We start from the raw sequence: 24,651 nt of genomic DNA on the forward strand, positions 1-24,651 counted from the left end.
CCATAGACTTTCACTTCAAGTTTGTCGTACCATACCAAATTCTATGAATTAACAAATGTGGTCGCATGTTGGCTAGAGGACTGAAAGCTCAACAATCCCAAAACCATATTCCCAAAATATTCACATTTTACATACAACAGAAGATATCTCCACACAATTTCATAAATATTATACTAACCTATATAACGTAAATGGCCCTCCGGACAATACACCCCACCTGAAAATGCTGCGCCTTTTTCTGAAGATAGAGGTTCGTCCATCAAGGATGCTAAAGATCTATCAGATTCTGAGTTATCCTCGGCGGTCCAATCATTGACGAGCGGAAAAAGTCCCGGACCAGATGGGTTTACTGTTAAATTTTACAAGACATTCCTTCCCCTTCTCTCCCCCCTTAAATTAGCAGGGTTCAACCATGCTTCCAACATTAATCCATTTCCCCCCCAAACTACAGAGGCCCATTGTCACGGGTGTGTCAGAGGTGACAGACCGTTGCCCTGCAGTGGGTTGCAGGAGATCTCTACGTTTGGCATTGCGGACAGCTCCTTAGATAAGAGGCTGTCTTTAGGACCAAGCGGCTACCTCTCTCTTGCTAATTAGCTCTCTGGCCTGGGTGTATTTATACCTGGTGTGTCTGAGAGGTTATACTCATTTCTACTTGTGAAGCTTATCAGGAGCAGTACTTCGTCCTCTCGGGAGTTTGAGGCCGTGTGCTTATTTAGAGTTCATCTAAAACTAAGCCGTTTTCCCCCTGTTTTGTCTACCCTTGTTGTCTATAGAGTTTAGCTGAGGTTGACTAGTGCTCATCTCCTCCCATCCCTAACCGTAGCCATACGCCAGGGAGAGTAAGGCGAGGCACGCGTGCAGCGATTGCTGAAGAGGCATTATAGGGACGCTAGTTGAGACAGGGTGACGCCAGATCAGACTAGGAGGTCTCCACTTCCCCCTTTCCCTAGTGTCTGGGCTCCCTTTCCCTTTTCCCTCTGCGTTGCACTAAGTTTTTCCCACATCTGGCGTGACTCCCATATCACAATACTCCCTAAATCTGGTTGGGACCCCCTCCTTCGCTCAAGTTACATACCTATCTCTTTGCTGAATGTCGACTTAGAAATATATGCAAAAATATTGGCAAATAGACTTCAGTCCCTATTCTCTAACCATATTCATTTGGATTAAGTTGGGTTCCTGGTCAGTAGAGAGGCCCGCGATAACACACTAAAAACTATTTATATCATTCACTACGCTCAAACAAGAAACATGCCTCTTTTAATACACTCACTCGATGCTGAAAAAGCGTTTGTCAGAATATCATGGTCAGTGATTTATTACTCCCTCAAAAAACTCAATATAGGAGAACTCCTTATAGCTAAAATAATGGCCCTCTATTGTAATCCTTCAGCGAGATTAAAGCTAAATGGAACTTTGTCCCCATCATTCACAATCTCTAATGGTACAAGACAGGGGTGCCCTCTCTCCCCTCTCCTGTACATCTTCCTGATTGAACATTTGCTATCCTCTATTCGCGATAACCCTGATATTAAAGGTATCACTATAGGGAAAATGGAATATAAATGCTCCGCCTTTGCGGATGATGTCATTCTATACATTACAAGCCCACATACGTCAATTCCATCTATCATGGCAGAAGTGGATCTTTTTGGCACATGGTCCAATTTCAAAATAAACATTTCAAAATCTCAGGCTCTCAATGTTTCCTTGCCAACTACCACTCAGGCTATCATCCAATCAAATTTTCCTTTTTCTTGGCCGTCACAAGGTATAAAATACTTAGGGATACGCATACATAGTGATCTTTCTCAAATGTTTGACCTCAGTTATAAACCTTTACTTGGCCAAATCCATAAGGACCTAAATTCATGGACTGTGAAGGATTTCTCATGGTTTGGCAAATAAATATATTAAAAATGAATATTTTACTTAGACTGCTTTACCTTTTTCAAACTATCCCAACCAGAATCCCTTTAAATTTTTGGAAACATCTACGTAGTAGCTTTTGTAAGTTCATCTGGCCGACTGGTCGTCCACGTATTCGTGGTGATATATTAGTCAGGTCTAAATAGATGGGAGGCCTCGGTCTTCCGGATTGTAGAAAATACTACATGGCGGCAGTCCATGCCAGAATGCTCGATTATTTTCGCTATCAGCATGGGAAGCTTTGGGTTCATATAGCACAAACTATATGTCAAGGGCATTAACTACATTCCCCTGGAACCCACATCCCTCAGTCCTTAAACCCTCTCAACAATCCTACAGCACATACTGTACAATCCTATCCCTACGTCCAGACAAGATCTCTCTAATTGACCTACAGGGCCTATCATACCCAATCTCAGACAATCCCACCTTTTTACCGAGACTATCTTCTAATCGATTTCTGGGTAGAAGTAAATATCACCCTCTTCACTTTGCTCATGTGCTATCTAACGCATCTTTAATACCCCTCAACGAGATATTTCAGGACTGCTCTATCCCTCCAAGAGCCGACTATGACTATAGACAATTGCGACATTTCTATTCCTATGTTAGAAAAGATAGACAGCTCAATAGGGATCTTACAAATTTTGAAAAACTGTGCCTCTCATCGTCTCCACCCTCGCACTCCATCTCATGGCTCTATAAACACGTAATAGCCCATACTACAACTGTCAGACCACCCTATTGCGCTGAATGGGAAAGAAAACTGGGCAAATCTTTTGAGGACTCACAATGGGCTAAATATTTCCAATTTGTTCACATAACTTCAATTGCAACCAAAGCTCAAGAGATCTCCTTTAGGATCATCTCCAGAGGGTACTTGGTTCCTGTATTACTTCACAAGTGGTTTCCCTCAGTATCCGATATATGCTGGAGATGTGGAGTGGAAGAGGGGACGATGACACACATTTGGTGGAGCAGTCCAATAATAAGAGGTTTCTGGACTCGGGTAATTCAGATTATTCAAAAAAATGACTAGTCTCTCTATGCCCGACTCTCCGGAATCGCTTTTGCTCTTTATGATCCCAACTAGTTTCACCAGATACAAAAGATCTTTAATAAGCTACCTTATTCAGGCTTCTAAGAATATCATTCCTCTTCACTGGAAAAGTACTTATCCACCTAGACTGGAGGAGTGGTTCTATGAAATATACCTGCTAAATAAGATGGAACATTTGATTGCCCAATCCCCCACTGACTGTGATGGCTACTGTAAGACTTGGAGAGTCTGGATTGAACTCCAGTAATCCGATGCCTAGCGTCTTACATCAGACTGATGTGACCATCCCTTTTCTTCTCTGTACTGATTATGCTCCGTGTTGGTCTACACCAGGCTGCACTATGTATGGTTTCCATTGGATTTTAGTAACTTTATAATTGTAATACTGATGGCCCAATATGTTCCCTTCCTTCCTTTTTCTTCCTATAACTTGATGTTTTATTGGACGTTATACTTATATTCTATGGTATATTGATGCTGATATTGTCCTGGTTATTCTTTTTTTTTGTATTTTTGTTATTGAAAAATATAACCTTTTAATAAAAATTTAATTTTGAAAAAACTAAACAAACCTTAAAAATTCAAATCATCTTTTACTTGGGTAAAAATAAAGATTCTTTAAAAAATAATCATTTGATATCACCACTTCCATAAAAGTATGATCTGTCAAAATAAAAAACAAATTGTAAAGAAAAAAATAATTCAACTGCCAAAACTGCATTTTTGATTAAGTGATCAAAACATGGTATGTACCCCAAACTGCTAACAATAATTTGCTATGTGTGCCAAAAAATATAGCTTTATTGGCAGAAAAAAAAAGACGTTATGGGTCTCAAAAAAATTAACACAGGCAAATTTTTTTTGCAAGATTTTGACCTGCAGAATCATGGTGTTAGGTCATTTTTACAGCACAATTAATGCTGTAAAACAAAACCCAAAAAACAGTGACAGAATTGCCCTTTTTTCACCATTTCACCACACTTGGAATTCTTTTCCCATTTCTCAGTAAATTATATGGTAAAATGAATGGCGACATTCAAAACTAAATCTTATATGGCAAAAAAGAAGCCCTCATACAAGCCCTGTGTAGATGGAAACATGAAAAGTTATGGCACTTTGAAGAAAGGGAGGAAAAAAATTAAAGACAAAAAAATGGCTATGTCTTTAAGAGGTTCAAGGCTGAAAATCACTTTGTAATGGTTGCCTGACGTTGTCCACTTTCAGCTGCCAGGACACATGCATGGTTGACAGATTTTAGCTATATTCCGACCCAGCATCATCAGCGTCGCCCATCTAGCAATGCATAAGTTTAGTGACACTGGACAACCCCTTTAGGGCTAGAACTGCTGACTGACATTACAATAGTTCATCCTTAAGAAGCTGGCTATAGACAAGAGATGTAAACATGTGGATTACATGACTGTTCTATGAGTGATGCAGACATTTACAATCATGCTCAAAGATCTACAGATGAAGTAGAAAAAGAAAAAAAAAAGAATGTTTAATCAGCCACTTATTAATAATAATAATTTTTATTTTTATAGCGCCAACATATTCCGCAGCACTTTACAAATTTTAGGGGGGACTTATACAGACAATACAGAATAAGCATATCTCTTATCGAAAGGAGTGAGGGCTCTGCTCGCAAGCTTACAGTCTATGAGGAAATGGGGGAGACACAAAAGGTAGAATTTACATATATAGTATAAGCCTATTACTCTTCAGCTTAAGGGGAGTTTTTCCACAAAAGATATCTAACAACTGTCCAAAGTATGGGTGATAAATATCTGATCATGGGGTCTTTACTGATTCCCCACTCTTTTCATTTTCAGCTCTGTTAAGTAGTGAGATAAGGTAGAACGGGGAAGTGGGATCCCAGCAGTGGGATTCCCATAGTTAGATAATTGGACTTCAATAACACTAAAGAACTATTTTATGTCTTTAGTAGGAAAATCCCATTAAAGGGGTTGTCCACTACTCAGACTCAATCAGCATGTTTGCCACCAGTAAAATAACGACACTTATACTCGCCTCCGGTGCTGTCGCTGTTTCAGCATGGGCTCGCGTGAGATTATATCACATGAGCCCTGCGTCCAATCAGCGGTGGCTTCACTTTCCGTGCCTTCGGACGAATCAGACATCAAGAGGAAATCAGAGCTGTGGCTGGTTGCTCACTTCCTCTTAATGTATGACGTGTCTGAAGGGACCCCCCGGGAGGTGAGTGAAGCCAGCGCTAATTGGGTGCAGGGCTAATGTGACATAATGTCAATGCCAATACCACTGGAACTGCAATGGAGGGGAGTATAAGGCTGTTATTTTACTGGGGCAATCATGCCGATCAAGATGGGACTGTCATAGTAGTGGACAACCTCTTTAAATACTTACAAAATTGTATATTGTTAACAGTCTGAGCTCTATTTTCAGATCCAGAACTCCCACTCACCTGTGTAGAGAAGACCTTCAGCTTCCTATTCTAGAGTAATAGAGTTACAACCAACATGAAGATCTGTATTCTGGAGTACTGCTTAACATTGGACCTTTTTAAAATGAATGTATCATTAGAATATGACCTATTGTGTAAATCAGTTTTTTGTGCTATATGTATTTTTTTATTTATTTTGCCAATATAGATTTTTTTTTCCCATTTCATGATCTGTTGTCACTTCTGCTGTAAATGATTTAAGTCACTGTTTGGCCACTAACCCCTGTTGGTAAAAGTGTCATAGCAGGATATCACGAAAAGTTGCTAAATTGTTGCACAACTGTAGGTTGTGAAAAAATATCTAATTTGTTATTGCTGGAAAACTGCTGTAGAGATGATGACTTCCCCCATTATTAGTCTTTGTGTAACTGAATGTTGTTAATTGGCAAGACTTTTATACAAAGATTTCATAGTTGCAGGACTAACCATTAGCTCTGAAATGTCAAAGGTATCACATTTCAGTTTGTAGGGGAACTCTGCTGCCATTTCTCTATAATTCGATGTATAACATTGCTCGCCCTCAGCCACTTCCTATGAGTGCGCCTGCGTTTGTCAGCAGTTGTCAGAAACTAAAGCTCTCCCTGGATGTCACAATCTGCACAGCTAGACAAGGAGCCGCGTAGAGAAGAAACACGCATGCGTGCCACCAAATAAGAAACAATGCGCCCACTATCACTATGTCCCTGTATGAGGGTGGAGTTGTAAACTGGCTCCATTCACTGACTGGACTGTGCACAAAATATTTGTAGGATGTAACCAGATTTTGATTGACTTTTGGTAGCTGTATGTTGTCTACTATAAGTGAACATCAGCGCTTGGTAATGTTTTATCATGATGGTACCCAGTAATCTTAGGTTGCTCTTTTTGTTCTTCACTTTCTCAGTTCTGATTGGACATTGCCATCACTGCTGTAGTGTAATTGGCTAGATCTACCATGCTTCCTATCTGGGAAGCCATGGCTGCCACTGCTGCAATATTCCTGTCCACCCTTCCTGCATCCTGCTTTCCTGACACTGACGCCTGCCTGTCCTGGGATCAGTTCTTGTCTGCTGCCTTCCCTGACGCTCATCTACAGGGTTTGACCTTGTTCTTGCTGTGCTGGTGCTTTTCTTTTGTTAGTTTATTATTTTTACTCATTTGTCCTATGTTTTCTGTCATCCTCATAATTGATCCCATAATTTTGTATGAATTTCGTTATTTGCTAAATACCGTAGGTAGCGTGGAATAAGCAACTCAAATAAACCTCTCGTGAAGTCTTAATTTCTCTGGGAATAAAAAGATTGGGTGTTAAATGTCAACAAGCTCGGTTCTCTTTCCTCTAACCTCATCTGTCAGAGAGAGTTGGGGGGCTGCCCCATACACATTAGATAACATGATGTCTAGGGCCAGCTTAAAGAGAACCTGTCAGCAGGATTTTGACCCTCACACACATATAGCTTATTCAAAGATAAGTCCAGCAATACCTTCACATGGCTGGCCTGTTCCTTGTTACTGAGAAATCGGTGTTTAAATTGATATGCAAATGATGCTAAAGAACGATAATTAGTCTGAGGTTTCTGTCACTCCAGCTCTATCCCCCGCCTCCTGAAGTCACACATCATAGAGGCTTTAAGCCAAGCAGAAGGAGGCTCTGCTAGGTAAGGAATGGAGCTCGAGTGGCAAAGGCTTTAGATCTATCATAGTCCTTCAGCCTCATTTGTGTATCAATTCATTTGTCAGGCATGGACTAACCATGTAAAGGTATTGCTGGATTTGTCTTTGAAACAGTACTTTATTTTATTATTTATTTTATTTTACTCACTTATATAGCACCATTAATTCCACAGCGCTTTACAGGAATTATGGGCAGTGTCCCCATTGGGGCTCACAATCTACATTCCCTATCAGTATGTATTTGGAGTGTAAGAGGAACCTGGAGAACCCGCAGGAAATCCACACAAACATGGGGGGAGCATACAAACTCCTTGCAGATGTCCTTGATTGGATTTGAACCCAGGACCCCAGCGCTGCAAGGCTGCACTGCTAACCACTGAGCCACCCATAGTTTGGGGGCGTGAAATTATGCTGATAGATTCCATTTTAGAAGTTTTGACTGGCATCACTTAGGCTTGTAGCATAATCCATCTCCCAACCAGGAATTAAACTGGGAAAGAGAGATGGAGGCACCAATAGGAAGTGCTGGTAATGTAAAATGACCAGAAAAACTTTTATTTTTAGTGTTTGCCTAGCAATACATATCAAATTAAAAAATATATATATGTATATAGATATTTAATTTGCAGCCATATGATGACATTCAGCATCCAATAGGGGCAGATGACTGCCTTTGAGTTTATTCTTCTACTGAGCTATGTGATTTTGGTTGTTGGGGCTGTGAGATGTCCTGGTAAGTCTGTATGGGCATCTGTACCTACTGTATTAAAGAGTGGTAAGAATTGTTGCACTGTATCAGATTTACCAAGCAGACTCATGTAGTAGTGAATTGCGGTAGTGTGTGTGCTTTTCTTTAATACATTTCAGTTATGGCAGGCCTTGCTTCCCACTGCTAGTCCGTGCAGTATCTAAAACGATATGTTTCTTTTGTTGCTGCAGACGAAAAGGCACCTGTGTTCTTGTTCACTGTAAGATGGGCGTCTCTCGATCAGCCTCCACGGTTATAGCTTATGCCATGAAGGAGTATGAGTGGACCTTCGAAGAAGCTTTAAAACACGTTAAGGAGAGAAGAAGCATTGTGCAACCAAATGCTGGATTTCTGCGACAGCTTCAGACATACCAGGGCATCCTAGGAGCAAGGTGAGTATTGTGCATCAGATAACTTTGGCTAGAAAATTGGCAAAGAAAAGTTGCTAAATTTCTGGTGAAAAAAAACACTTTGATGAATCGGGGCGATTGTCTCTTTAAAAATCATACTTGTACTGTAAATTTAATTAAATGTGTTTTATTGAAAAAACGTTTTACTACATATGTATACGAGAGAGCTTCAGTGCACCTTCATGGCCAAGAGCTTGGTGCACCTTTCCGTCTCCCTTTAAGTACAATACTCCGCCTCTCCCCTCACTGGGGTCGGTTTGGAGTGCTGCCTGATCTAACTCCCCAGCCCTGCACATAGTGATACTGGAGCGGCCGAGTGCCTGTATACACAGGGTACTTGCTGCACATAGGATTACAAAGCAGTGGCGGACGATGCAGACAGGAAAAAGGTAAGAACGAGCACAATGTGTGCTCTCTTCCCACTCCCCTGTGCATAGTGGCCGTATGCTGCTATGTGATCTGTGTGCAATGAGTGACTGCTCTACACAGGAGACGTAGATGACACACTGACATGCAGGGGCCAAGCACATATCTTTTCTAAATATTAAAAGCATGCATTTTTTTATTTTATGCAGTACTTCGAAGACATGCATGAAAAGATATTCAGTAATGTACAGCACCTTTAGGTGCACCTGATCAATACTTGGTTGCAAATTTATACATTTACAACAGATAACAGGAAAACTGTAATTGTACCATATACCTGGTGCTATCCTTTGGCACTAAAGGATAGCTATGATATGAAAAATTGTTTAAATCATTTTTTTGTGTTAAATTTATTTTATCTTTGGTATTGTTTTTTTCTACATCACTATCTATACTAAGAATAAAAAAGATACATTTTTCAGTTTTAATACTGGTCACTGGGGCTTTTTTAGACTCCTGTATTCGATATGACTTGTGCTTTATTTCTGAAAAAAATGGAAATTTGGCAAAAATTTTGCAATTTTCAAAATTTTAATTTTCATGCCCTTAAATCAGAGAGATGTCACACAAAATAGTTAATAAATAACGTTTCCCACATGTCTACTTTACATCAGCACAATTTTGGAACCAACATTTTTTCTTGTTAAGAAGTTCTAAGGGTTAAAAGTCAAAATTTACAAGACCATTTTTTTAGGGACCACATCACATTTGAAGTGATTTTGAGGGGCCTTTATGACTGAAAATACCCAAAAGTGAAACCATTCTAAAAACTGCACCCCTCAAGGTGCTCAAAACCACATTCAAGAAGTTTATTAACCCTTCAGGTGCTTCACAGGAATTTTTGGAATGTGCAAGAAAAAAATGAACATTTTAACTTTTTTCACAAAAATGTTACTTTAGACGACATTTTTTTTTATTTTAATAACCGTAACAGGAAAAAATGGACCCCAAAATTTGTTGTGCAATTTCTCCTGAGCACGCCAATATCCCATATGTGTGGGAAAACCACTGTTTGGGCACAGTTTAGAAGGGAAGGAGCGCCATTTGACTTTTTGAATGTAAAATTTGCTTGAATAATTAGCAGATGCCATGCTGCATTTGGGGAGCCCCTGATGTGCCTAAACAGTGGAAACCCCCCACAAGTGACACCACTTTGGAAACTATACCCCTCAAGGAACTTACCTAGATGTGTGGTGAGTACCTTGAACCTCCAGGAGCTTGACAGAAGTTTATAACTTATTTCCACAAAAATGATCTTTTAGCCCCAAATTTTTTTATTTTCAAAAGGGTAAGAGGAGAAAATGAACCCTAAAAACTGTTGGTCAATTTCTCCTGAGTACGCCGATACCCCATATGTGGGGAAAAACACTGTTTGGATGCATGGCAAGTTTCAGAAGGGAAGGAGCACTGTGTGACTTTCTGAATGCAAAATTGGATGCAATCGAGAACGGACGCCATGCCGCGTTTGGAGAGCCCCTGATGCGCCTAAACAGTGGAAGCACAAGTGACCCACAAGTGACTCCATTTTGGAAACTAGACTCCTCAAAGATTTTATTAAGGGCTATAGTGAAGATTTTGAACCCAGAGGTACGACACAGAATTGGATAACATTAGGTCATCATATTGAATAAGTTGTCATTAGTCTTGAGCGCAAGTGCTCGCTACTTGAGTTTGCATTGGGTACTAGGGTATGCGCCAAGTATTGCGAGTGCTCGAGTGACATGCTCGAGTCCCCGTCCCGCATGTTTCACAGTTGTTAGACACCTAAAAAAAAAAACATGCGAAGATTGCCCGTTCATGGCAGGCAATTCCCACATGTTTCTTTTGGCTGCATAATAGCCGCGAAACATATGGGACGGAGACTCGAGCATGTCACTCGAGCACCCGCGATACATGGTGCTTACCCGAGCACCCGATGCAAACTCAAGTAGCGAGCACTTGCGCTCAAGACTAGTCGCCATATCATCATCATTTTTTTTCTTTACTTTTGAAAAAATTCCAATTCCAACTCCAGCACAACCATAATCCTAACCCTAGCACAACCCGAATATAACCCTAAAGTTTATTTTTTACGCCTTTCCTCGTGTGGTATAAGTGATTAGATGACTTTATTCTTCGGGTCGGTGCGATAACAGCAATACCAGATTCATATCTGGTTTTTATGTTTGGCAGCTGTCACACAATAAAAGATGCTTTTTTTTTGCAAAGACTAGTTTTTGCAATCATTTTTCCATATTTCGGCCGACAGAATGATGTAAGGGCTTGGTTTTTGCGGGACAAGTTGACGTTTTTATTGGTACCATTTTCAGGCACGTGACATCTTTTGATCGCTTTCTATTCCGATTTCTGGGAGGCAGAATAAACAAAAAACAATTCAGATTTTTTTTTTAATGCCATTCCGTGTGTGGTAAAATTGATAAGGCAGCGTTATTCTTCGGGTCAGTACGTTTACAGCGGTACCACATTTATATCTTTTGTTATGTTTTGGCGCTTTAACACAATAAAAACTATTTTATAGAAAAAATAATGTATTTTGCGTTGCTTTATTCTGAGAGATATAACTTTTTTATTTTTCAGCTGATGGAGCTGTATGGTGGCTTGTTTTTTTGCGGAACAAGATGATCGCATTTTATTCTATTTTTTGTTTGGCGGTATGATGAGAAAGCACTGTTTCTTGCTTAGGTTTTTTTTTTTTTTTTACCGTGTTCACTAAAGGGGTTAACTAGTGGGATAGTTTTATAGGTCAGGTCGTTCTGGACGTGGGGATACCAAATATGTGTATTTTAATTATTGTTGTGTTTTTTTCCATAATATTTATTTATGGGTACATTATATATATTTTTTGTGGGGGGGGGGGGATTATTTTTTCTTTTTTTTTTTCTTTTTAGATTTTTTACATTTTTTTTTTTTTTTCACTTTCTGACCCTTTTTTTTTTTTTCACTTGTACACTTTGTCCTATTATGTGACTTTCAATTTTTGCAGGCTGATTGCTTGCATAGCATAAGGATGCAGCAGGGTGCTATGTGCTATTCAGGGTGTCAGCTCTGCACTGGCACAAGTTAGATAGAACGCGTGCAGTGCACGATCTATCTAACTTCCTGATGCCTGGGGACCTGGATGTTGTCATGACGACATCGGGTCACGATGGCAACGATCGGGACCCTACGCCATAGCGCAGGGACTCAATCAAAGGTAAGAGGGGTGCTCTTACCTCTGCCTTCCCGGCAATGCTCTGATCGACTCCTATCGCAGCATTTTTGGGGTTAATGTGGCGGGACTGCTCCTTGCACATAGTACTGAGTGTCAGCTGTCAAAATCAGCTGACACCCGGTGGCGATCGCGTCCACACAGCAAGTGTGCTGGCGCAACCACTTGTGCGTAATAGTACATACCTGGTTCATCAGTACCAGGGCACAGGAACTTACTAATACTGCCAATGTCAGTAAGTGGTTAATCAATAGATCACGGAATATTAGGAAGTTCCACAATTGGATATGTTTAAAAAATGTTGCTGACCTGAGATAATCGTATACAGTAGTGTTCAAAATAATAGCAGTGTGTTCAAAAACATGAGTTAAACACATAGTCTTTATACTAGATTGGTTTTCCATGCATTGGGAACATTGCACACTGTTTTCTAATTCAAAACATGAAGAGAAATTTATAGAATTTTTAACTACTTTACAGAAAATAACAAAAAAATGAACATTGGACTGTTTTAAAAAAAATAGCAGTGTCTGCATTTGTCTTTACAAGCTCACAATATGTACTCTTTTTTTTTGAGGATTTACCCTTCCTGTGAATCACTAACCTAATATTTGGTTGTATAGCCACAGTTTTTTAGAACTGCTTCACATCTATGTTGCATAGAGTCAACCAACTTCTGGCACCTGTCAACTGTTATTCCAGCCCAGAATGCTTTGACTACATCCCACAATTTTTTGTCATCTGTTGAATTTGCCTCAGAATCTGTATTTTTTATCTCACCCCACAAGCGTTCTATTGGATTAAAGTCCGGGGTCTGAGCTGACCACTCCATAACCTCAATTTTTTTGGACTGGAACTAAGATTTTGCTCATTTACTGGCATGTTTAGGGTCGTTGTCTTGTTGAAACACCCATTTCAAGGGCATATCCTCTTCAGCGTAAGGCAACATTACCTCTTCAAGTATTTTAATATATGCAAACTGGTCCATGATCCCTGGTATGCGGTAAATAGGTCCGGCACCATAGTAAGAGAAACATGCCCATGTCATGATGCTTGTACCACCATGCTTCACTGTCTTCAGAGTGTACTGTGGCTTGAATGCACAGTTTGGGGATTGTCTGACGAACTGTCCTTGGACCCAAAAAGACCAATTTTACTTTCATCAGTCCACAAAATGTTTCTCCATTTCTCTTTAGGCCAGTTGATGTGTTCTTTGGCTGATTGTATCCGCTTCAGTCCATGTCTTTTTTTTTTTTAACAATGGGACTTTGCAGGGACCTCTTGCTAAGAGATTAGCTTCACACAGGAGTCTTCTAACTTTCACAGTACTCACAGGTAACTTGAGACTGTGTTTGATCATCCTGGAGTTGATCATTGGCTGAGCCTTTGCCATTCTGACTATTCTTCAATCATTTCGAATGGTAGTCTTCCGTTTTCTTCCACATCTCTCTGGATTTACTTTCCATTTTAAAGCATTGGAGATCATTTTAGCTGAACAGCCGATCATTGTCCGCACTTCTTTATAAGTTTTTCCCTCTCCAATCAACTTTTTAATCGAAGTACGCGCTTCTTTTGAACAATGTCTTGGAACGACCCATATTTCTCTAGCTTTCAATGAGAAATGCATGTACAACATGTGCTGGCTTCAACCTTTAATAAGGGCCAACTGATCCAAACCTGTTTCTTCACAGAATGATTGACCTCACTAATTGAACTCCACACTGCTATTATTTTGAACACACCCCCTTTCAATTAATTATTCAAATACACAGACTCAAAAACATGCAGATCATGAATGCGGAGTCTGTTGGTTTTCTTAGAATCTACTGCACCAACTGGTAAATTGTCATGTGGTAATATAATTTATACCAGAAACAGTGATTAATCTGGTTAGTCATATTGGACTGCTATTATTTTGAACACTACTGTAAATTTGCTCCTGATGTATACTGTGTAGTAGCTGTGAAAAGAGTATATAGTCCAGCACCATACTGTGGAAAAATCAGGAAAAAATGAAAAAACAACCTTTATTACAAAAATGGATTAAAAATTCATGTAATCCATTTTTGTAATAAAGGCTGTTTTTTAATTTTTTCCTGATTTTTCCACGGTATGGTGCTGGACTATGTACTCTTTTTTTTTTTTCCTTGCTTGGATTTCTTGTGGCCGATACAAGTTGCAGTCCCAGGATATCATCAGGAATGAGTGAGTTTGCTGGATATACATTTTTCCTCTTTCCTGCATTATGTGTAGTGGCTTTGTCTGATCATGTAGAGGCACTGCTGATGATGCTACACCGCTTCTGGCAAGGGGAGGAAGCAGAGGTGAATCCATTATACTGGTACCACAGGCAGGGACTCTTCCAGATACTTCTTTGTCCCTATTGAGGAACTGTTTAATATTCCATGATCTATTAATTTAAATGTACAATTGTTCATAGGGCAACACCTTTAGGTCCTGATGAATATTCTTTGATTTAATTCTCTGTATTAGTGATGAGTGACTGTGTATTGTTAACCCTTTTGACGAGCACGCTTGGGTGCCTGCCGAGTATTTGCTGCGTGCTCGGCATCTATGTTAGTGTCGCCGCGGCTGCATGTGTCACAGCTGTCTAACAGCCGTGACACATGCAGCCGCGGCGACACTAACATAGATGCAGAGCACGCCGCAAAAACTTGGCGAGCACCCAAAGCATGCTCGCCGAAAGGGTTAACTATACATGCTTGCTCATCACTACTCTGTATCATCTTTTTTTTTTCCTGTAGTAAGCAAAGACACAGTTATCTGTGGCATCTGAACTCTGCATCAGCATCCCCACAATTACCAAGTCTTCCAAAAGCCCTGTCTGGGTTTTCTGAGACACCCCTTCTTAATAGACCTAGGAAGATGAACTTGCGTGCTCTCATGAGATCTATCAGTGAGATGGAGGCATCAGACACTGCACCAGAGGAGCGTACCACGTGTGAAGATGGTAGACACCTGGAGAAGCTGAACACTGTGTCGGAGAGTCGGGAGAGTGTGTCAGATCAGCTAGACAGTGTATCTTCTGTGGACGAGAGTTTACTGGAGGGAGAGGGAAGCTTTATAGACCATGAAGAGCCTTTATGTAAGGCAGAACGCCAAGATCCAGGAGTCCAGGAAGGTGGATTGACTTCAATCGATTCATGCCAAAAGAGTTCTGGATTGCTGGAGGAGAACCCATCTCTTGATGAGGCAAGTATACATGGAATTTGGTGCTTTCCATCACTTAAAACTCAGACTATTATGTTACTGTGATAGTACACTGTATCTCAGAGCTGTCATCAGGTTTTTATGGTCCAAACTAATGCCATGTACATGACGGCACTGTAAAGCTGTTTACATCCATACCTTCCATCACAGACAGGCAGCAGGTGGGGGAATAGGGAAGAGAGGCAGCACAGCTGTAAGTGAAGTGCCTGCCCACTGCACTTAAAGCGCACCTGTCAGCAGGATTGTGCTCAGTAATCTACATACACTGTCAGGTGAGCGACATTACACTGATTAATATGATACCTAGGTTGATGAAATCCGTCCTGTGGTTCTTGTGTAATCTTTACTTTCAGTTTGGAGATAATGATATGCCCGTGCTCCGGGGTGGCCTGTGGGTGGGCTCTATCTGGTGCTCTGCTTACATATTCATCTGTATGGTCTTATGACAGGTTCCTGTGCCTTCACTGACCTGCCTTCTATTTTACATAATGTATCTAGTAGTGCGAGGCTAGGTAAAATAGGAGGCAGGCCAGTGATGGCACAGTGACCTGTTATGAGAGCATACAGATGAATATGTAAGCAGAGCACCAGATAGAGCCCACTCCAAAGGCCGCCCCAATGCACGAGCATATCATTATCTCCAAACTGAAAGTAAAGATTACACAAGAACCACAGGATGGATTTCATCAACCAAGGTATCATATTAATCAATGTAATGTCGCCCACCTGACAGTGTATGTAGATTACTGAGCACAATCCTGCTGACAGGTGCTCTTTAAGTGCAGTGGACCGGCACTTCACTTACAGCTGTGCTGCCTCTGTTCCCTATTCCCCCACCTGCTGCCTGTCGGTGATGGACAAATCACTCTTCTTTCAGTGACTTGCCTCTCCTACCTGAGATCTAGTGCAAGTGCTGTTATTCCCAGGAGCGGTACAAAGTCCTGATAAAGAGACTCAGTCTCTGGCACAATCTGCATAGTTTGCAGATTACGCCAGAAACTGACTGTCTTCTTCCCTTTTGCTGCTCGTTCCTGCACCAGTTGTCCTAGTGAAGAATACGGATAGTGTCTGGTGAGATCTGCAAATTCTAAATTGCATCAGACACTGACAGTCCTCGTCATCAGGACCCTACTGTGCATGCAATAGAGCTTTTATTTTATTCTCGCTGTTCCCTGACTAATCAATTTTTTATTTTTCCATCATTCGGTTTCAGAGATATGGATCTTTTTATTTAGGGCTGATTTTTTTTTGTCTTTACCAAGGGGATGTTGTTCATAGGATTCTCTGTGGGTGTGCCCTTAGGCTGCTCTGCATTATTATGCTGATTGCAATGTGCCCTTGGTAAAGACCATAAAATTAGCAGTAAATAAAAAGATCCATATCTCTGGAACCGTATGGTAGATTTGAAAAAAAAAATTGCACATAAAAGATTACTCAGGACCAGCAGAAATTAGATAAGAGCAAAGACTCAGGGCTGTGGAGTCGGTAAGCCAAACCTCCGACTCCTCAATTTCCATGACTCCGACTCCCTCATACACGGCTCATGTTTAAGTGATAAATTTACTGTAGCACAGATTCATCTCAGCTAAAAGCCTAGACCCTTAGATCAGGAATAGGACAGACATTTATAGGACATTTCATAACTTTCCCAAATTCTTATGAAAAAATATTCCCCACAAACTGCATTGAACTACTGTACCCCATTTATTATATATTTTAGGAGTTGGAGTCGGTCCATTTGATACCGACTCCACCAAAATGGACACCGACTCCATGACTCCAACTCCACAGCCCTGCAAGGACTGATCACTTTTGATCTGGTGACATGTCCTCTTTAAACCATAATATTTTGTCTGCTTGTTGCCTCCACTGCAAGCAGCTCATATTGAACTCAATCTATTGGCAATAAGCTCCTAAGCTTCCCCTAGTGACAGCTTTGAGCAACCAGAATTCAATTATTTAACTCTGTATCAGAATAACAGAGTTGTGCTCACTATTAACCCCTTTACCCCCCCAAAGTGGTTTGCACGTTAATGACCAGGCCAATTTTTACAATTCTGACCACTGTCACCTTATGAGGTAATTACTCTCGAACGCTTCAACCAGGGTTGTGGCGTCGGAATCGGTATAAAATGGACCAACTCCAACTCCTAAAATATATAAGAAATTAGGTATAGTAGTTCAATGCAGTTTGTGGGGAATATTTTTCCATAAGAATTTGGGAAAGTAATGAAATGTCTATCCTATCCATGTATGAGGGAGTCTGAGTCGGTGGCATGGAAATTGAGGAGTCGGAGTTTGAGTCGGAGGTTTGGCTTACCGACTCCACAGCCCTGGCTTCAATGGATCCCACTGATTCTGAGATTGTTTTTTTCGTGACATATTGTACTTCATGATAGTGGTAAAATTTCTTCGATATCACCTGCGTTTATTTGTGAAAAAATCGGAAATTTGGCGAAAATTTTGCAAATTTTCAAACTTTGAATTTTCATGCCCTTAAATCAGAGAGATTTGTCACACAAAATAGTTAATAAATAACTTTCCCACATGTCTACTTTACATCAGCACAATTTCGAACCAAAATGTTTTCTTGTTAGGAAGTTCTAAGGGTTGAAAGTTGACCAGCGATTTCTCATTTTTCCAACAAAATTTACAAAACCATTTTTTTTAGGGACCACATCACATTTGAAGTGAGGGGCCTTTATGACAGAAAATACCCCAAAGTGACACCATTCTAAAAACTACACCCCTCAAGGTGCTCAAAACCACATTCAAAAAGTTTCTTAACCCTTCAGGTGCTTCACGGGATATTTTTTGGAATGTGGAAGAAAAATATGAACATTTAACTTTTTTCACAAAAATGTTACTTTAGACCCCAATTTTTTTATTTTTGCAAAGGTAACAGGAAAAAATGGACCGCAAAATTTGTTGTGCAATTTCTCCTGGACACTCCGATACCCAATATGTGGGGGAAAACCACTGTTTGGGCGCACAGCAGGGTTCGGAAGGGAAGGAGCGCCATTTGACTTTTTGAATGTAAAATTTGCTTGAATTAGCGGACGCCATGTCGTGTTTGGAGAGACCCTGATGTGCCTAAACAGTGGAAACTCCCCACAAGTGACACCATTTTGGAAACTAGACCCCTCAGGAAACATATCTAGATGTGTGGTAGCACCCTGAACCCCCAGGTGCGTCACAAAAGTTTATAACATGGAGCTGTGAAAATTAAAAAAATCAAACTTTTTCCACAAAAATTAGATTTTAGCCCCAAATTTTTTATTTTCACGACTGTAAGAGGAGAAAATTGACCCTATAAACTGTTGTGCAATTTCTCCTGAGTACGCTGATACCCCATATGTGGGGAAAATACACTTTTCGGGCATATGGCAGAGTTCAGAACAGAAGGAGCACTGTGTGACTTTTTGAACGCAAAATTGGCTGGAATTGAGAGCGGACGCCATGTCGCGTTTGAAGAGCCCCTGATGCCCCTAAATAGTGGAAACCCCCCACAAGTGACCCCATTTTAGAAACGGCCCCTCAAGGATTTTATCATGGGGTATAGTGAATATTTTGAGCCCAGAGGTACGACACAGAATTTGATAACATTATGTCATCATATTGAATAAGTTGTCATCCGTCTTGAGCACAAGTGCTCGCTACTTGAGTTTGCATCGGGTACTCTGGTATGCACCAAGTATCGCGGGTGCTCGATTGACATGCTCAAGTCCCCGTCCCACATGTTTTACGATTATTAGACACCCCCAAAAAAATAACATGCGGGGATCGCTTGTGCATGGCAGGCAGTCCATGCTACGTTTTTTGGCCACGAAGCATATGGGGCGGAGACTCGAGCACCCGCGATACTCGGTGCATACCCGAGCCCCCGATGCAAACTCAAGTAGCGAGCACATGCGCTCAACACTGGTCACCATATCGTCATAATTTTTTTTTTCTTTACTTTTGAAAAAAATCCCAACCCTAGCACAACCCTAACCCTAGAGTTTATTTTTTACTCCGTTCCTCGTGCAGTATAAGTGATTAGCTGACTTTATTCTTCGGGTCGGTGCGTTTACAGCGATGTCAGGTTCATATCGGGTTTTTATGATTAACAGCTGTCATACACTTTTTTTTTGTTGCAAAGACTAGTTTTTGCATCGCCATACTTTGAGAGCTATAATTTTTCCATCTTTTGGCTGACAGTCATGTGACGGCTTGTTTTTTGCGGGACAAGTTGACGTTTTTATCTGTATCATTTTTGGGCACGTGACCTTTTCTGATCGCTTTCTATTCTGATTTTTGGGCGGCAGAATAAACAAAAACCAACAATTCAGGAAGTGTTTTTTTTTTATACCATTCTGCGTGTGCTAAAATTAATAAGGCAGCGTTATTCTTAGAGTCAGTACGTTTACAGCGGTACCACATTTATATTTTTTTATGTTTTGGCGCTTTAACACAATAAAAACTTTTTATTAAAAAAAAATATTTTTTTGTATCGCTTTATTCTGAGAGCTATAACTTTTTTATTTTTCGGATGATGGAGCTGTATGGCAGCTTGGCTTTTGCAGGACAAGATGACGTTTTCAGCGGTTCCATTTTTATTTGCTTTCGTCTTTTTGACCGCGTGTTATTCCATTTTTTGTTTGGCGGTATTGTGATAAAGCATTGTTTTTTGCGTCGTATGTATTTTTTGTTTTGTTTTTGTTTGTTTTTTTACTGTGTTCATTAAAAGGTACAAACTAGTTGGACAGTTTTATAGGTCAGGTTGTTCCGGACGCGGCGATACCAAATATGTGTACTTTTATTGGTTCATTTATTTTTTTTCATAATAAATAAATATTATGGATACAATATATTTTTATTTTGGGGGGATTATTTTTTTCTTTTTATATTTTTACGTTTTTTTTATTTTTTTTTCCACTTTCTGGCACTTTTTTTACTTTTACACATTGTCCCACTATGGGACTTTCACTTTTTGCAGCCTGATCGGCTGTATAATATACAGAGCAGCAGCATCCCTGTGCTACACAGCCTGTCAGCGCTGCACAGGGAGAAGTTACTTTAGTCATGCACTGCGCATGACCAAAGTAACTTCCTGCTGTCTGGTGACCCGGATGTTGTCATGACGACATCGGGTCACCATGACAACATCCGGGAGCCGCCACAGACAGCGCAGGACACCGACCGAGGAGGTAAGTATCGGCGCTTACCTCCCCTTGCTCCCGGAATGCTGCAATCGACGTCGATCGCAGCATTTCAGGGGTTAATGTGCCAGCAGCGGTGCAGGACCGCTCCTGGCACATTGTCCCAGCTGACACCTGGTGCTATCACCTGACACCCGGCTGCGATCGCCCCGCACACAAACGATCGCAGCGCACGTAATAGTACATAGCTGGTCCATAAGGCCCAGGGCGCAGCTGCGTACGATTACTGACAGGGTCGTAAGGGGGTTAAAGGGAATGTGTTAAAAGGTTTTTGCACCATAATGTAGCAGCAGAGAGCTTGATTCCTGCAATGTGTCACTGAGGCTATGTGCCCACGTTGCATTTATGAAGCAGAAAATTTCTGCTTCATTTCTGCAAGTCCTCTCCCGGAAAAACGCATGCGGAATTCCGCACGCGTTTATCGCGCATTTTTCGCGCGTTTATCACGCGTTTTCCACATGCGGAATTGCCTTGCGTTTTTTATGCATTGGACAAAGGCAATTCTGCTTGCGGAAACGCAAAATTAAATGACATGCTGCGGATTTTTGAACGCAGCATAAACGCTGCGGAAAAAATCCGCAGCATGGGCATTGACATTACGGAATGCCATTGGGGACCATGGGGTGCGGATATACATGCGTTTTTCAAGCGTTTACGCTGCGGAAATTCCGCAGCATATACGCTTGAAAAATGCTACGTGGGCACAAAGCCTTACTGGGCTGTGTTTTGTTGTTTCAATACAATCAGTGTTTTATTAGCAGGAGATTATCACAACACGACAACTGTACTCATTAGCCGCTCTCTGTTACTATACATTGTACACAGAAAGCTGTAGTGTGGGCAGGTTTATATACAGCTCAACAATTTATCTTTGCTAGATCTCCAGCAGAGAAAACTGTGATTTGATCATAACTGTTGCATTCAGTAAACTAAGTGATACCTTGCTGGAATCAGGTTTTTTGTCCCTACATCATGCTGCTATCAGATTACATAGCAAAACTCTGCTTTCAGATTCACTTTAAGCTATACAAATCCATCACTGAATGTTGAGACAAAAAATGTAATAATGCAGTGTAGGAATATCTTCATGTAAGCTGATGTGGTATAAAATGCACAAAAACGTATATCCCCGTACTGAATTTTTCTAAAATTGTATATTTTTACAGGTATTTGGAAGTAGCGCTCCTTCTTCCCCAGCCTCCCATAGTACATCATCATCTGCCCGCCGGCGATCCAGACGCAAAAAGAAGCCTGGAGCTTCGCAATCTGAGTCATCCCGGACAGGCCATGCTGTTAAGTCTCATTCTGTATCAGAGCTTCAAGGGGCTGCACTTGTCAGCAAACGCCTGCAAGAGGCAGAACACCTTGCCCGCAAAGCCAGGATCACTCGGCAGAGTAATGTGGGGGAGACGCCAGAAGAACTTTAATAAATCCAGTTCTTTACCTTTGAACCTGAAGATGTGGACAGTATATAACTAGGGAGATTATTTTTATACAATGATTATTTTTATGTTTTGCCTAATTGCTTCTTAATGCAAAGTGTTACCAGAATGGATAAAACTGTAGCTTTAAAATGAGACAGACTGAAGGACAGCATCACTATGAGCTTTTGTTACCATTGAAGACCACATACTTATTAATATCAATACAAGTTTATATTGCTTTTAGACTTGGCTTGTCCAGTGCTGGCCTTTGCTACTGTACTTGGCTCTGGAGAATCCCTTTTGCCGCAAGACTACTTTAAATGCTCTATAGACTTTTATGGGATAACATATTCTAAACCAATACATAAGTCATACATACGTCTTCTCTCATGGAGACACATAAACAGCTTTATATGTACAGTACCAGTCAAAAGTTTGGACACACCTGTTCATGCAATTGTTTACCTTGTTACTATTCGAATGCGCACCTTGTAGGTTCACACTGAAGGCAGCAAAACTGTGAATGAGCATTTTTGGGAAACAAGGAGTAAAAAAAGTGGGAAAAAAACATTGTGTGTGTTAAACCTTAGATTTCTGAAAGTACCTTCTTACTATGATGGCTTTATACTTCCTTGACATTTTCTCAAGCAGTTTTATCAGATAGTTACCTGGAATTGCTTCCAACAATCTTGAAGGCATTCCCAGTTGTGCTCAGCACTTGTTGGATGCTTTGACTTCACTTTGCGGTCCAAGTCATCCAAAACCATCTCAGTTGGCTTGAGATCTGGGGATTGTGGATGGCCATGCCATCTGATACAGCACTCAATCCCTCTACTTATTGGTCACATAGCCCTTACATTGCAACATAAATTATGGTCCAACTAAGTGCAAATTAGTTTGTATGGCATGTTATTTTAGAATGCTGTGGTAGCCATGATGGGTAAATGTGCTATGAATTTGGAATAAAACACCAACCGACACCAGAAAAGCACCCCTACACCATCATACCTCCTTTTATGCTTTACCATCAGCAACACACATGTGGAAACCATCCGCATCTCCCAAAGACATGGCAGTTGGTATCAAAAATCTTACGTTTCGACTCATCAGACCACAGTACAGATTTCCACTGATCTAATGTGCAGTCTTTGGGATGCTTGGCCCAAATAAGTTCTTGTTTGCAGTCCTCAATAATTGCTTCTTTGCTGCAATTTGACCACATAGGCTTGTTTATCTCTCTCCTTTTGGACAGTTAATGTTGAGATGTGTCTACTACTTCATACCTGTGCATTATTTATGAGGGCTCTTATTTGATGTGCTTTCACTTTGTGCATTTTGAGGCTGATAACGCTGATGAACTTATCCTCTGCAGCAGCGGTAATTCTTGGTCATTCTTTCCTGGTGCGGTTCTCATTAGAGTTAGTTTCAACATAGTGATCGATGGTTTTCATGACTGCACTTGAGGATACCTTCAAGATTCTAGCAATTTTCCAGCCTGTCTGACCTTTATGTCTTAAAGTAATGCTGGACTGCTGTTTCTGTTTACTTAGTTCAGTGTTTTTTTTGCCATATTCTGGCTTAGAACAGTTATCGAGTCGGGTTCAGCACTGTATGGACGTATCTACTAAAACTGCCACTGCTAAACACACCTGGTGGTCTGAAACACTTTCTGAAGGCTGGTGACAAATGATCTCTTGATAAGGCATACCAGTTCACTGGAAGCTATTCCAGGTGATGACCTGATAAAGCTTGTTTAGAGAATTCAACGGTGTTTAAAGTTGACGTCACAGTAAAGTGGGGTGGAGGTGGGGGCACTTTGAAGAATCTTAAGGTATAACACACATTCAGGCTTGTTTCACACTTCTTTCTTTGTCGCTTTGCTGATTTTCAGTTTGAATCTATAATGTGCACATTCTAGTAAAAACAAGGAAAACCATTCCGTGTACACTGGTGTCCAAACTTTTGACTGGTATTGTGTGTGTGTGTGTGTGTGTGTGTGTATGTACAGTTATATGAAAAAGTTTGGGCACCCCTATTAATCTTAAGCTTATTGTTTTATAAAAATTGGTGTTTTTGCAACAGCTATTTCAGTTTGATATATGTAATAACTGTTGGACACAGTAATGTTTCTGCCTTGAAATGAGGTTTATTGTACTAACAGAAAATGTGCAATCTGCATTCAAACAAAATTTGACAGGTGCATAAGTATGGGCACCTCACCAGAAAAGTGACATTAATATTTAGTAGATCCTCCTTTTGCAAAAATAACAGCCTCTAGTCGCTTCCTGTAGCTTTTAATGATTTCCTGGATCCTGGATGAAGGTATTTTTGACCATTCCTCTTTACAAAACAATTCCAGTTCAGTTAAGTTTGATGGTCGCCGAGCATGGACAGCCCTCTTCAAATGATCCCACAGATGTTCAATGATATTCAGGTCTGGGGACTGGGATGGCCATTCCAGAACATTGTAATTGTTCCTCTGCATGAATGCCTGAGTAGATTTGGAGCGGTGTTTTGGATCATTGTCTTGCTGAAAGATCCATCCCCTGCGTAACTTCAACTTTATCACTGATTCTTGAACATTATTGTCAAGAATCTGCTGATACTGAGTGGAATCCATGCGTCCCTCAACTTTAACAAGATTCCCGGTGCCCGCATTGGCCACACAGCCCCAAAGCATGATGGAACCTCCACCAAATTTTACTGTGGGTAGCAAGTGTTTTTCTTGGAATGCTGTGTTTTTTTGCCGCCATGCATAACGCCATTTTGTATGACCAAACAACTCAATCTTGGTTTCATCAGTCCACAGGACCTTCTTCCAAAAAGAAATTGGCTTCTCCAAATGTGCTTTTGCATACCTCAGACGACTCTGTTTG

General features: G+C 40.7%; 1 protein-coding gene across 1 annotated transcript in view; it reads left to right on the plus strand.

Moving 5' to 3' along the window:
- The window catches only part of SSH3 (slingshot protein phosphatase 3), a 158,696-nt gene extending 134,930 nt beyond the window's left edge, over nucleotides 1-23,766 (plus strand). The window contains exons 12-14 of the mRNA XM_073686147.1: nucleotides 8,067-8,267; nucleotides 14,685-15,132; nucleotides 21,518-23,766. Coding sequence (XP_073542248.1) covers nucleotides 8,067-8,267; nucleotides 14,685-15,132; nucleotides 21,518-21,778 — 910 coding nt within the window. The 3' untranslated portion in view covers nucleotides 21,779-23,766. The remainder of the gene's footprint in view (nucleotides 1-8,066; nucleotides 8,268-14,684; nucleotides 15,133-21,517) is intronic.
- Nucleotides 23,767-24,651: the final 885 nt, after the last annotated feature.

Source organism: Phyllobates terribilis, unplaced genomic scaffold (assembly GCF_046119375.1).
Source record: "Phyllobates terribilis strain yellow unplaced genomic scaffold, ASM4611937v1 Scaffold_5__5_contigs__length_657084704, whole genome shotgun sequence".
NCBI classification, from domain to species: Eukaryota; Metazoa; Chordata; class Amphibia; order Anura; family Dendrobatidae; genus Phyllobates; species Phyllobates terribilis.